The sequence below is a fragment of the Nicotiana tomentosiformis genome, chromosome 9 (assembly GCF_000390325.3).
Source record: "Nicotiana tomentosiformis chromosome 9, ASM39032v3, whole genome shotgun sequence".
NCBI lineage: Eukaryota > Viridiplantae > Streptophyta > Magnoliopsida > Solanales > Solanaceae > Nicotiana > Nicotiana tomentosiformis.
In genome coordinates this window covers 109687083-109700601 of record NC_090820.1, presented here as the reverse complement: position 1 = coordinate 109700601, position 13519 = coordinate 109687083, and the positions used below count along the sequence as shown (strand labels likewise).

Sequence of the window (13519 nt, the reverse complement as noted above, 5' to 3'; positions counted from 1 at the left end):
TACTTATCACTTGTTTGAAATAGCATAATGCTTACAATCTCAAAATAATCTTATTTCCCAACTTACGTCGATTAACTTACTGCGAACCTTTAACGTACGAAAATGCGGGATGTAACAATAATATAGAAGCTTCCATGTGGAATATTGAGACAATACATGTGATCACTGCATCTGAAGCAACGACATATGGCCTGGTAGGAATATCATAGAATTGGGCCTGACCGCCACCTGATCTGCATCCCTCTCTAGGGCGACCTCTAGCTGCCTGAGTCCCACCCTATGCTGGCTCGGCGGGTGGTGAAATAACTGGTGCTGGAGTTGTAGCCTGACTCCTATACTGAATTAGACCTCGTGAAAGGCAGGGGCAATATTTCCTCACATGACCCAACTCTCCACACTCATAGTAATCCCTCTGGAAAAATAGTGGCAAGTTATGAGGCGGACCTCGAGAACCAGAATAACTACCAGAAGAACCTGGTATAGATGAACCCTGAACTGATGGTGCACGAGATGAACTCTGAGCTGGAAGTGCACTAAGAGAAGACTGACTCGGTCGAGCACTATATGAACCATGGCTAGCTGATGCGCCACGATGAGCTGGATGAGCCATCTGAGTGGGCCTATAAGGTCGACCCGTGCTGTGATAGGACTTTCCCCCAGAAGGAACACCACTGGAATTACCCGGACCACAAGACGTCTTGGCCGCCCTCTTCTCACGCTCCTGAGTACAGACCATTTTTAGCTGTCGAGCATTGTCAACCACCTCGTCGAATTTAGCACCTGCTACATTTCCCAAGGTCATAACAAAACGGAACTGATAGTTGAGGCCATTAATGAACCTTCTGATATTCTCCTTCTCAGCGGGAACCAACCAAACTGCATGACGTGCCAATTCTGAAAAACAAATCTCATACTGAGTCACAGACAGTTTCTCGTGACATAAATGCTCGAACTACCTGCGTAGTTCCTCTCTGCGGGTCTGTGGCACAAACCTATCCAGGAATAATACGGAGAACTCATGCCATGAAAGTGGTGCTGCACCAACTGGTCTGCTCATCTCATAAGTCTCCCACCATATGAAGGCTTCCCCGGTCAACTGAAAAGTAGTAGATGAGACCCCACTAGTCTCCAAAATACTCGCTGTACGAAGCATCCGCTGGCATCTATCCAAGAAATCCTGAGCATCATCTGATTCAGTTCCACTGAAAGAAGGAGGACAGAGTCTCTCAAATATCTCTAGTCTCTTCTGCTCCTCGTCATTCATCATAGGACCCACCTGGGCCTGAGCAGCTGTAACCGGCTGTACTGGTAGTGCCCCCGGTACCTGAAGTCCCTGCACTACCTGCTTTGGAGTACGGGTGACAGGGGTATGAGTACCTCCCCCGGCCTAAGAAGTGGATGGTGCGACTTGAGCCGAAACCACCTGAGCAAGGCCAGTTCAAGCAGTCAATATCTAGGCTAAAGCCTCCTGAAGGCCTGGAATCACAATAGGTATAGCTGGTACATGAGCTGGTCCCGCCGGCTCAACTATATATGGAACCTACTCTTGAGCTGGAGCAACTGGTGGTTCTACAGGTGCTGCTCCAACTGCTATACGAGCTATCCCTTATCCTATACCACGACCCCGACCTCTCGTGGCCCTAACTAGTGGCTTACTGACGGATCTGGTAGTACGTGTCCTCACCATCTGTGAGAGAATAGAATAACAGAAATCTTAGTTTTCGGAATCAACAAATTCGTACGACATAATACAAGAAAGTGAAATTTTCCTAAAGATTTGGCAGCCTCTCGAAGATAAGTACAAACGTCTCCGTACCGATCTGCAAGACTCTACTAAACCTGCTCATGACTCGTGAGACCTATATAACCTAGGCTCTGATACCAACTTTTCATGACCCAAAATCTCACCTGTCGTGATGGCGCCTATCTTAATACTAGGCAAGCCGGCAACCTCGATAAACCACAATTTCTTTTAAGTTTGAAAATACAATAAATAAATTTAAGAGTAAAACCCCACAAATTTTTGATACAAAATACTATCTTTATATAATACACTCCCAAAACCCAATGTCACTGGGTACATGAGCATCTAAATGACAACACAATCTGACTGATAAAAATACTGTCTGAAAATATAGAACAACACAAATAACTGAAGGAAAGAAAGTCAAGGTCTGCGGATGCCGAGTAGCTACCTCAATAGTCCCCAACAGATAAATCCACAAATATAGCAACCGCCGTATCTGGAAGTACTTGGATCTGCACACGAAGTGCAAGTGTAGTATGAGTACAACCGACCCAATGTACTCAATAAGTAATAAGACTAATCTTTGGGCTGAAAGTAGTGACGAGCTCAACAGGTACATTCTAATATAAAATAACAGTACAAAAATGTAGGCATGCTTTCAAGTTCAGCAATTAACTTAATATAAGAAAAATAGATCAAATCTGATTGATATGAGGAATATGACATCTCTATGTCTACATGCCAATGTACATGCCATATGTGATACAACATAATGAAAATCTCGCGTACTCACACTCTCAGAGTACTTAATCACTCAGTACTGTACGGGCAAATCCAGTTCAGGGAAGATCCATCCCTCATATAAGTAGAGAAATAAGGTAAGTAAATGCCGTGGGAAGTCCATCCCAAATATAAACATCAACTGCGCTCACTTTGGGGGTGTGCAGACTCCGAAGGGGCTCCTTCAGCCCAAGCGCTATAGAAAGCTAATATGGCCTATTGCGGCGTGCAGTCCGATCCCATAATAATAAAGCCTATAAGGCCTGCTGCGGTGTGCAACCCCTATCCATATAATAATAAATATAAAGCCAATATGGCCTGCTGCGACGTGCAGCTCGATACCCTAAATATCCTCACAAATGGATGAATATGACTAAGTATGAAATTTACATTTTAAAACAATTCATTTCAACAGCAACACGACTATGTGGCTCTCAAAATATCGGCACGTAGCCTAAACATGATCTATAATACGAGTCTCAACTCAATTTCTCTAACACGTGGAGAACATTTGAATAATGACATGATTCTTTAATTATGCAACTCTACAAAATTTATTTAAGTCACAATTTCTATTGTGCACGACCACACACCCGTCACCTAACATGTGCGTCACCTCCAAATAATTCATATAACACGAAATTCAGGGATTCATACACTCAGAACCAAGTTTAGAAGTGTTACTTACCTCAAACCGTGAAATCCTTTATTCCAATACGCCTTTGCCTCGTGAATTACTCTCTGAATGCCTCGAATCTAGTCACAATTAATTCGATACAGTCAACACAAATTATATGAATTAATTCCATATAAAAATACTAATTTTTCAACAAAATCCGAAATTCAACTCAAAAATTGTCAGTGGGGCCGAAGTCTCGTAACTCGACAAAAGTTACAAAATATAAACGCCCGTTCAACCACGAGTCAAACCATACTAAATTTATCAAATTTCGACATCAACCCGACCTTCAAATTCTCAAATCTTATTTTCAAACTTTAGGTCCAAATCCTCGAATTTCATCTCAAAGCACGTAATCTAGTCGAAATAATCGATGATAATTCAATATTATTGAATAACAATGATCACAAGTGACTTATCTCAAGTTTTCCCGTGAATTCTCGCTCAAAAATCGCCCCAACCGGTGTTTGAAAGGTCTAAAATGACAAAAATGTCGGACCCTTCTGTTTTTGTAGCCTGACCAGCATTTTCGCTTTTGCGGAGTACTTAACCGCATCTGCAGTCTCGCAGATGCGAGGTACTCCCCCACTTCTACGGACAAGAGGTCCGCTTCTGCGGCCTCGCTTTTACGGTCGACATTGCCTCTTTTGCAGAACAAGCTGCACCCCTTCACTCCGCATCTGCAGCACCTGGCTCGCACCTGCGGGTTTGCAGATGTAGAAAGCTTCACGCACCTGCGACCTAGCCCTAGGCCAACTCCAAATCCGCTTCTACGCAATCTAGGCTCGCTTCTGCGAGCTCGCACTTGCGAGATAAGTTCTGCAGGTGCGATTGCATCAGTAGGCAGCATGTTCCAGCTTGTTCTAAGTCCAAATTTGATCCATTAATCATTCGAAACTCACCCGAGACCCTCGGAACCTCAAACAATTATACCAATAAGTTCCAAAATATTATATGAACTTAGTCGAGGCCTCAATCTCAAACAACGCTAAATCTATGAATCGCACCCCAATTCAAGCCTAATGAAAACTAACAAATTCCAACTTCTACATTCGATGCCGAAACCTATTAAATCACGTCCGATTGACCTCAAATTTTTGCACACAAGTCATAAATGACATAACAGAGCTATAAAAATTTTCAGAACTGGATTCCGACCCCGATATCAAAAAATAAACTCCCGGTCAAACTTTCAAACTTTAAATTTTTTATTTTTGCCATTTCAAGCCTAATTTAACTACAGACTTCCAAATAAATTTTCGGACACACTCATAAGTCCAAAATCACCATACAGAACTATTGGAATCATCAAAACTCTAGTCCGAAATCGTTTATACATAAGTCAACATCTGGTCAAGTATTTCAACTTAAGCTTTAAATCTTGGAACTAAGTATTCCAATTCATTCTGAAACCTCCCCCACAAGTCACATAATTATAATTGAACACAAGATAAGCAGTAAATGGGGAAACATGCCTATAATACTCAAAACGACCGACCGGGTCGTTACACGCACCTGCGCCCCAAGCTTCGCTGCCCATGGCCTCAAAGTCGCAGAAGCGACAGTGCCTCCGCATAAGCGACCACGCACGTGCGACCAAAATTGCGCAAGTGCGATGCACCAAAACCAGACCTGCGTTCTTGAATAAAAATGGTTTGAAACTAGTCCGAACTCACCCGAGTCCCTCGGGACCTCGTCCGAATATTCCAACAAGTCCCGTAATATAATACGGACTTACTCGGGGTCTCATTTTACGTCAAACAACGCTGAAATTATAATTCACACCCTCGATTCAGACTTATGCGTTTATGAAATTTTTAATTTTATAACTCACGTCGAAACATGTCAAATCAATCCGGAATAACCTCAAATTTTGCAGGTAAGTTCCAAATGACATAACGAAGCTACTCCAACTTTTGAAATCTCAATCCGAGTCCGATATCGACAAAGTCAAATCTACGGTCAAAATTTAAAAATCTTTAACCTTTAAATTTTTAGTTTTCTTCAAATGGCAATAATTCGAGCTAGGTATTTTCGAATTTGATTCCGGGCATACGCCCAAGTCCCAAATCACGATACGGACCCACCAGGATCGTCAAAATATCAATCCAGGTCCGTTTGCTAAAAATATTGACCGAAGTCAACTTAAGTGAGTTCTAAAGTACTATTTCACATATTTATTTATTTTTCACATAAAAGTTTTTCGAAAAAAATATATGAACTATGCACGCAAGTCGAGGAATGCTTAATGGTATTATTCGAGGTCTTAGAGCATAAAACTAAATGTTAAATTTAAAGATGACTTATCGGATCATCACATTAGAATTTTGAGTTTAATTACTTGTTGGCTTGTAACTGTTTCATAATTCCAAGTCCCTGGAAAAAAAATAATGTATTATTATTTTTAAAATTAATATATAAATATATTGTTCACATTGTAAATTTATTCGGTACGGTTCGGTATTTTTTCGATTTATCTTCATAAAATAAAAAACTTACCCTAATTATTGGTACGATTATATATTTATATAAAAACCTACGATTTTATTAAAAAAAACTTAAAATTCGGTTCGATACGATATGTTTTGGTCGGTTTAGTTGGTTTTTAAATATCGATTGAAATCCCTAGTAAAAGGGACGAAGAAGAAACAGATTCTTGGACTACCTCTGTTCCATCACTACTTAACTTTTATTTCTCTCTCGATTTGTTCTTCTTCTTGGTTGATTTTTATATACGGTTTTAGATTTAATCATGGGTAAATGACCTGGTTTCTACTCCAACATCGCAAGAAGGCCTGAGATCTTCTGTGCATGGACTACCAGATAGGGGAAGATCCAGCCTATTACATGTGGGTTCTCGTGAACTCGGTGATTTTTAAACATATCTTGTATATATATATTAAAAAGATCCATTAAATATCCATAAATATTTGATTTTGAACCCACACATTTACTTAAGGTCGCTATAGGAACTCATAAACTTTAAACCCTGAATCCGCCGCTACTACCAGACTGATCACAAATTCACAATTTCTACCTATGTTCATACTGAAGTTGCTATTACTTCATTGGCGCTGAAGAAAAGTGATCTATTTTTTGGCTGATGGATAACACTCAATTGAAGAACAAGAATATCACAACAGATAGTAAAATAGACTAAAATACAATTATTTTGGCAATTGCTGCGATTGATGAACCTGCTCTTGGGTTGAAAACTATTCTTACTACTCCCTCTGTTTTACTACAGTGTTTTGGATAAATGTGTATTTGATTAATAAATTTATTTTCTGATTCGATGGGTAAAAACGAAAAGATGAGATTTATGATGCATTGGACCGCGTATGTATTGTGCCGGGATCGCCTATGCATTGGACAAAAACGTATAATTCTCCAATGTCCAGCATAATTGAAGGTTATTTTTGACATTTTAAAAGTATATACAATGACCACCTTTTTTTAAATTAATTTAAGATCACAGAGGTTGTGAGTTCGAGTCATCCAAGAGCAAAGTGGAGAATTCTTGAAGGGAGAGAGCCGATGGTCTATCGAAAACAACCTCTCTATCTTAGGGTAGGGATAATGTCTGCGTACATATTACCCTCCCCAAACCTCACTAGTGAGATTATGAGATTATACTGGGTTGTTGTTGTTGTTGTTAAGATTACAGGGGTTTACTGTCCAATTCAAAAGATATAGAGGTATTATTTTCCAAACCCAAAATATTAAGGGGGTTCAGTAAAAGTTACTCTCTTAACTATTATTTAACCATGGTAAACAGTAAAAGTTTATGCAAAGGACACGTGTCATACATTTATTCGCTTGAGTGAACATTGGTTAAGTTCCTTCTACTAATAGAAGTAGAATTCCTGGTTTGATTAAAATTCTCAAGCGGAAATACAATGGCGATAAAATCACTCAACTGAACGTTCATTGCTAAACTAGGGTTTTTCGATTGCTGAGATTCTACCCAAGGTAAGTTTTTTCAGCAATGTTGAGCTCTTAATGACTGTTGTAGTTCTGATTTTGCATGTAAAATAGTTTAATAATTAATGATTGTTGTAGTTCTGATTTTGCATGTAAAATAGTTTAATAATTAATGATTGTTGTAGTACTGATTTTGCATGTAAAATAGTTTAATACTCAAAGAATTATGATAAATTATTGTTTGATAACACTATTTTGGTTGTCACTTTTGGTTTCCTGGGCCTCAGCCCTCAAGTCATTAATTAACCACAAAAGGTTAAGAACTCTTTTTCAATTTCTTTTTTGCTAAAATTTATCGTTGGATGGAGCGGTCTATCGGGAATAACCTCTTTGCCTGCATAATATAGGGGTAAGAGTGCGTACATACTACCTCCCCATACCCTACTTGTGGTATTACGATGGGTCTCTTGTTGTAATTTGCTAAAAAATTGTCATTTTCTCGTTCTTCTTGCTTTTACTTTCTTTGAATTTTGTTCATCAAGTCAAGTAATTTATATACACTGTGCTCAATCTTATAGGTATTTTTTGAACTTTCTCTTCTTTGAGTTTTTTTTTTGGTTTATTCATCCTGAAATTCGGCTGACTAATCTAGATTCGCATCGGGTATTGGATCATTTAAAGGTTAAACATCCCTATGAGGAATTTCTCCATTCTCCGTGCTTAAACTTGAACCTCTGGTTAAGCATGGAGGGATCTCGTGGATTCAGGATTTGAACTTTATGGCTTTGATGTTGGGATTCTACCACAACCCATTTAATTTACTGGGTTCAAAGCCAATTATTTGTATTTTGTTTATGTTTTAACGTATAAGCAGAGTTTAAGCAGAAGATACTGGGTTTGAATAAACCCCTAACATTAAACTACAATTGTTCACCCCTGCGCCATCACACCACATCCCTTGGTGGTGAGTTTTCCCCATTGTAGTGATCAAATAAGACTCTAACTGTATGTGGTGTTTGTGACGTGTAGATTAATTGATGTATCTGCTTCAGCTAATTAATAAGAAATTAAAGAGTATTAGATGTTGGAATTAAAGTTGTTTTCAGCGGCTTTGAGAAAATTTTCCCTGATCTGGCTAATAGTCGTGTACTTTTGTGGCTCATAAAGCTGTAATCATTAAGCTGTCTTCTTTTGGTTTAATTTCTCTCTTTTGGCTCTTGTAACATCTTTTAGTCACTGATAAACTTATTGATAAAATTTTCGTGTTTCTCTTCTTTGCATTTAAAGCATGAAAGTAACTCATAGGCCTTTGGTTTAGTGATAAGAACGAAACACGATGTGTGGGTAGGCATATGTCACGGATTGGTGCCTTAGACATAAGTCTAAGTGGAGAAAGTAGAGGGGCGGACCCATTATCTATCGAGTTTTAAACCTTACGCTACTGACGAATCTCTAAGTTATCAAAAAAAGAAAAACATGAAGTAGGTGCAGAGCAGGTTGGTGCCGTGCCGTGCTTAAGTGGTCCCTTGGCATTAAGTATACAGCTGATCAGACATAAGCTTTGTCTTGAATGGAATGGTGTTAAATGTAGTTGGCAAAATGATATATTTATTGTTAAAGAAAAATAACTAGGAATTGGAAATAGGAATCTAACATAAGAAAATTAATCACAAATCGAACTAGAAACTTGTAACTGTAGAAATTTTGTATGGTTTGCAGTTGAAAGACATCATTACTTCAATAATGGGAATTCCTTTACCATACAATTGATGTTTGAGTTATTCTTTCTTACATTGCATATATACTTAATATTATTTCTTCATCTACTCCTTTTCATTGCTACAACTTATGTATTAATTGTGCCTTGAGCGTAAAGTCTGAAAAGGTTAATATCCTAATTCTCAAATGTCAACTCAGTTAGAGGCAGACCAAAGAAAGCCTTATGTCTTTGCTTGTGTCGTGGTATGGACCAATCCGGATTGAAACTTCATGAGAATATTGATGCTGAAATGTCACTGATAAGCTGTTGAGTTCACCGTCATTACACCCTAATTCCCATATTGAGCATTAATGCACTTCAGTATTGAGTCTACAGTACGGAAAATAAGCTCAGTACAACATCTTGCTGTCAGTTAATCCGTATTTCCGCTTGAGACTTTTTTGTACTTGAGACAGATTTTCAATTTGTAATTTTTCTTTATGCATCTTACAATGCATGTGTATTCTTAGATTGAGTTCTATTTTGGTGTATAACCACTTTACTTTTGTTTTTAGAAATTTCTTCAGGAGGTGCAACAACAAAGAAACAGAACAATGTGGTACCATGTGGCAAAGCCGTCTGAGTTTTTGGTCATCACTGGCAAAGGAATTGATGAGTTAAAAATTGCAAAGAAGGCTATGGTATGGCCATTTCAGAAATGCGAAAAGATTGATGTTACCCCTGTAAATTACACCTTTGAAGTCAATGCCATGAGCACAGAGAAGCTATCTTTCCTACTCCCTGCCGTTTTCACAATTGGTCCCCGGGCTGATGACCACAGCAGCCTTGTCAAATACGCAAGGCTTCTTTCTCTTCATCAGCGCAATTCCCATGATGTAAAAGAGCTTGTTCAAGGCATCATTGAGGGAGAGACACGTGTCTTGGCTGCTTCAATGTCGATGGAAGATGTATTTAAAGGCACAAAGGATTTCAAGCGCGAAGTTTTTGAAAAGGTTCAGCTGGAGCTTAACCAATTTGGACTTCTGATATATAATGCTAACATTAAGCAACTGGTTGATGTTAGAGGCCACGAGTACTTTTCATATTTGGGCCAGAAAACTCAGATGGAAGCAGCAAACAGGGCAAAAGTTGAAGTAGCTGAAGCGAAAATGAAGGGCGACGTTGGATCCAAACAGAGAGAGGGATTGACAATTCAAAATGCTGCAAAGATTGATGTTGAGACAAAGGTTATAACCGCACAAAGAAAAGGTAAAGGTAAAATGGAGGAGATTAAGGTAGGATCAGAAGTCAAGATTTTTGAGAATCAGCAAGAAGCTGAAGTGTCTGAGGCAAATGCAAAACTAGCTACGAAGAAGGCAGCATGGTCGCAGCAGGCAAAGATGGCAGAGGTGTTAGCTGAAAAAGCTGTGGCAATACGAGAGGCTGAGTTACAGCAAGAAGTCGAGCGAAAGAATGCCTTGACTAAGACTGAGAATTTCAAGGCTCAGTTCCTCAGTAGGGCTAATGTGGAATCTGAGATTAAGGTGAGTCTAGTTGTGTTTCAGTTATTCCCTCTGTTTCATTTTATATGCACTCTTTCCTTCTTTATTCTGTTCAAAAAGGAATGGTGCTTATCTCTATTTGAAAACTTTTTAACTTTAAACTTCTCATTTTATCCTTATTGACATACTCTTATAGCCATAAAAATATCATGGCATGTTTAAGGCCATAAGTTCTAAGGGGTCGTTTGGTTTGGAACAAGGATATCCGATATCCTGCGATCATAATCCTGCATCCTATATGGGATAGATAATACCAAGATCTTGGTATAAAATTTATATCAATTTTAGCTAATACCAATAACCAAACATGAGATAAATAACAACAAGAACGACAAACCTAGTATAATTCAGCAAGTGGGATCTGGGAATAAATGTAAATTCCAATTTTTTTCTAATCCTAGTAACCAAATGACCCCTTAGGGTACTGTTAGCATGTGTCAAAAGTTTTTCTTTCTTTCCTTAATTTTTGGAGTATCTATTGATGTTTCCATCCAGATGGTATCAGTTGATTCTCTTTACTTGATTGTTCAATGGCATTTTTATATAGACCAAGGCAATGGATGTAAGACCCTCAAATAATTAAGCCAACATGGCTGTTCAGAGTTAATATATTCTAGATGTTCTATTCAAATAATGGTTTCATCAGATGACATTCGGATCTATAGAATAACGGATCGTGTTCTAAGTATTCATGATTTTTTGTCATAATGTGGCTGATTGCTTGTGAAAATTCAGGTGCAAGAAGCAAATTCGGAGTATTACCAAAAGCAAACAGCAGCTGACGCAATACTGTATGAGAAACAAAAGTTAGCAGAGGCTCGAAGGATCGAAGCAGATGCTGAAACGTACGCGAAAAAACAAGCTGCAGATGCTGCATTCTATGCCAAGAAGAAAGAGGCAGAAGGACTTGTGGCTTTTGCAGAAGCACAAGGGATTTACATACGCACATTGTTGTCAGCACTGGGAGGAAATTACATTGCGTTGAGGGATTACTTGATGATTAATGAAAGGATATACACAGACATCGCCAAATATAACGCAGAAGCTATCAGAGGACTGCAACCAAAGATCACTATTTGGTCAACTGGTGTAAGTGAAGGGGAGATGACCGATGGAACACACATAGGAAAGGGAAATGGTGCCATGAAAGAGATGGCATCGCTTTACAGCGTAATTCCTCCGTTGCTACAGACCGTGTATGAGCAAACTAGTATGCTGCCTCCACCATGGCTGAGTACGTGCAGCACCAACCTGACCACATCGACCGAATCAGCTTAAGTTTCTCACATAATATTATTTGCTACTTTGCTGGTAAATGATCTAGTAGACTTAACATAACACATAAGTACTAGTACATATTGTTGGTTCATTGGCAAGTGAAGGAATTAACAGTAGATTACTATGCTGCAGTTAGTTATGGTCTTGATAAGAAACTTTTCTGTTTTTTTTTCTTGTGGGTAGAACTACTTCAATGTCATCTTTTTGTGCATTGGAAACAATATGAAGTTACAGTTGGTAAAATGTGAACTTCCCATTGAGTAGAATTGCCATAGCTTCAGCTTGAGTTGGAGAGGAAAGTAAGTTATTTTCCAGCAGCCAAACATCAATAAATATTTTTGTTGAAGAATATTTTGCATTTAAAAGGAAAAAAACAACTGTCTATGCTTATATATTTCTTGATAGCCTAATTAAAATATTTTCTAAATTTTCATAGCCTGTTGGATAGTGCGACAACAGTTTCTTCTAGAATTTTTTTTTTCGAAAAATATTTCTCAGAAAATGTATTTTATGGGTTCGTATCAAACGCACCCATAAAAAGATTGAATTTTTTTCTTGAAGTTATTTTTCTCATTATATGCTATTTAAGAAATAATTTTAAAAATTTAACTTCACCTTACAGGCGACCTATTGTTAAAAAAATCTGCATTTTTAAAAAAAGGAAAAGACTGAAATTTTTTATAAGGTAGCAAGTCGCTGTTTCAACAACATATTGTTAAAAATTGCATATATCCTAAAAAGAAAGGAAAAGTATAATGTAAAATTTTAAGGTAGCTCACTGATTAAAGAAGTGATCTATTCGATATAGATTATACCAAAATGAAGCATCTCTAGAAGATTAAAAACCATTAAGTGATAAAAACACTTAGTATAAAATAAGTATTAATAATGAAATAGATTAATACTTGAAATCTAATCTATTCAATTTGAATACTAAAATTATCATTCGTGTATTAGAAAAGAATTGATTGATAAATCTAATGAGGTTATTCACAATCACGCTTTAAGTGTAGACAATTCATTAGTATTTCAACTATATATTGGGAGTTGCTTTACGGGCTAAAAGGATATCAGTATCAATAAGAACGACTTAAATATATTGACTCTTTTGTAATCCGATATTAGATATATTAAATTATTTTTAATAGTAACTATATACAGCTGTCTACTAATTGGTCATTAATTAGCTGTGTATTGTAACTATAAAAATTACTTCTTCCCCTTAAGCGTGAACAAAATGTGCATTATTCAAGAGAATAAAGTTAAAATTATACTTTTTCCTTCACATTATTCACGATAACGTGATCTCAGGGAGCCGTTCATACTTGCAAATAAGAAAGCGATGGTAAGAAAACATATTTATCATAAAATTTGTTATTTTTTACCGCTTGAAAAGATCAAAATGTCTTCTTAATTTCTTAGGACGCACGGTGTTGTCATTATTTATTCATGTATACATAATGTACAAGTCGCTCTTCTTTACCTTTTAATATTAGTTTTTGTTTCACTTGGATCTTCTAAGATTAAGAATTTTTACGATATCCTATCAAAACTTTAACAATAGATTTGTGTTATAAAATAATGATTTATTCAAGTCTCTTTTATGGTTTAATACGATTTACAGATCCAATGAATTAGCAGTTTTGCATAAAATTTGCAATCTTTTTTCTAATTAAACTAGGTGTATCTATTAATCCTAAGATAAGGAGGTCTTTACAATCAATCACCATAAAGGGAATTTTAACTTTTTAGTTCCAACTAATGTAGAAATAAATGAATTTACAATTTAATTAGATAATTTTATTTGAACTATATTATTAATACACCTCTTTAAATATTATTGGTAATGT

General features: G+C 37.3%; 2 protein-coding genes across 4 annotated transcripts; one reads left to right on the top strand and one right to left on the bottom strand.

Moving 5' to 3' along the window:
- Window positions 1–277: 277 nt before the first annotated feature.
- On the bottom strand, window positions 278–1264 carry LOC138899353 (uncharacterized). The gene is made up of 3 exons (XM_070185519.1): window positions 1042–1264; window positions 571–894; window positions 278–474 (listed from the first exon to the last, which is right to left on the bottom strand). Exons 1-3 carry the CDS (start codon window positions 1262–1264, stop codon window positions 278–280), a joined length of 744 nt encoding a protein of 247 aa, XP_070041620.1.
- Window positions 1265–7062: 5798 nt separating this feature from the next.
- On the top strand, window positions 7063–11912 carry LOC104095010 (flotillin-like protein 6). 3 transcript variants are annotated; one of them, XM_009601039.4, is made up of 3 exons: window positions 7063–7178; window positions 9405–10373; window positions 11127–11912. In XM_009601039.4, exons 2-3 carry the CDS (start codon window positions 9444–9446, stop codon window positions 11667–11669), a joined length of 1473 nt encoding a protein of 490 aa, XP_009599334.1. In that variant the 5' UTR covers window positions 7063–7178; window positions 9405–9443; the 3' UTR covers window positions 11670–11912. The 3 variants fall into 3 exon arrangements, with proteins under 3 accessions (XP_009599334.1, XP_009599336.1, XP_009599337.1); XM_009601041.4 differs by having other exon boundaries at window positions 7064–7178; window positions 9417–10373; XM_009601042.4 differs by lacking the exon at window positions 7063–7178 and adding an exon at window positions 7520–7539.
- The last annotated feature ends 1607 nt before the right edge of the window (window positions 11913–13519 follow it).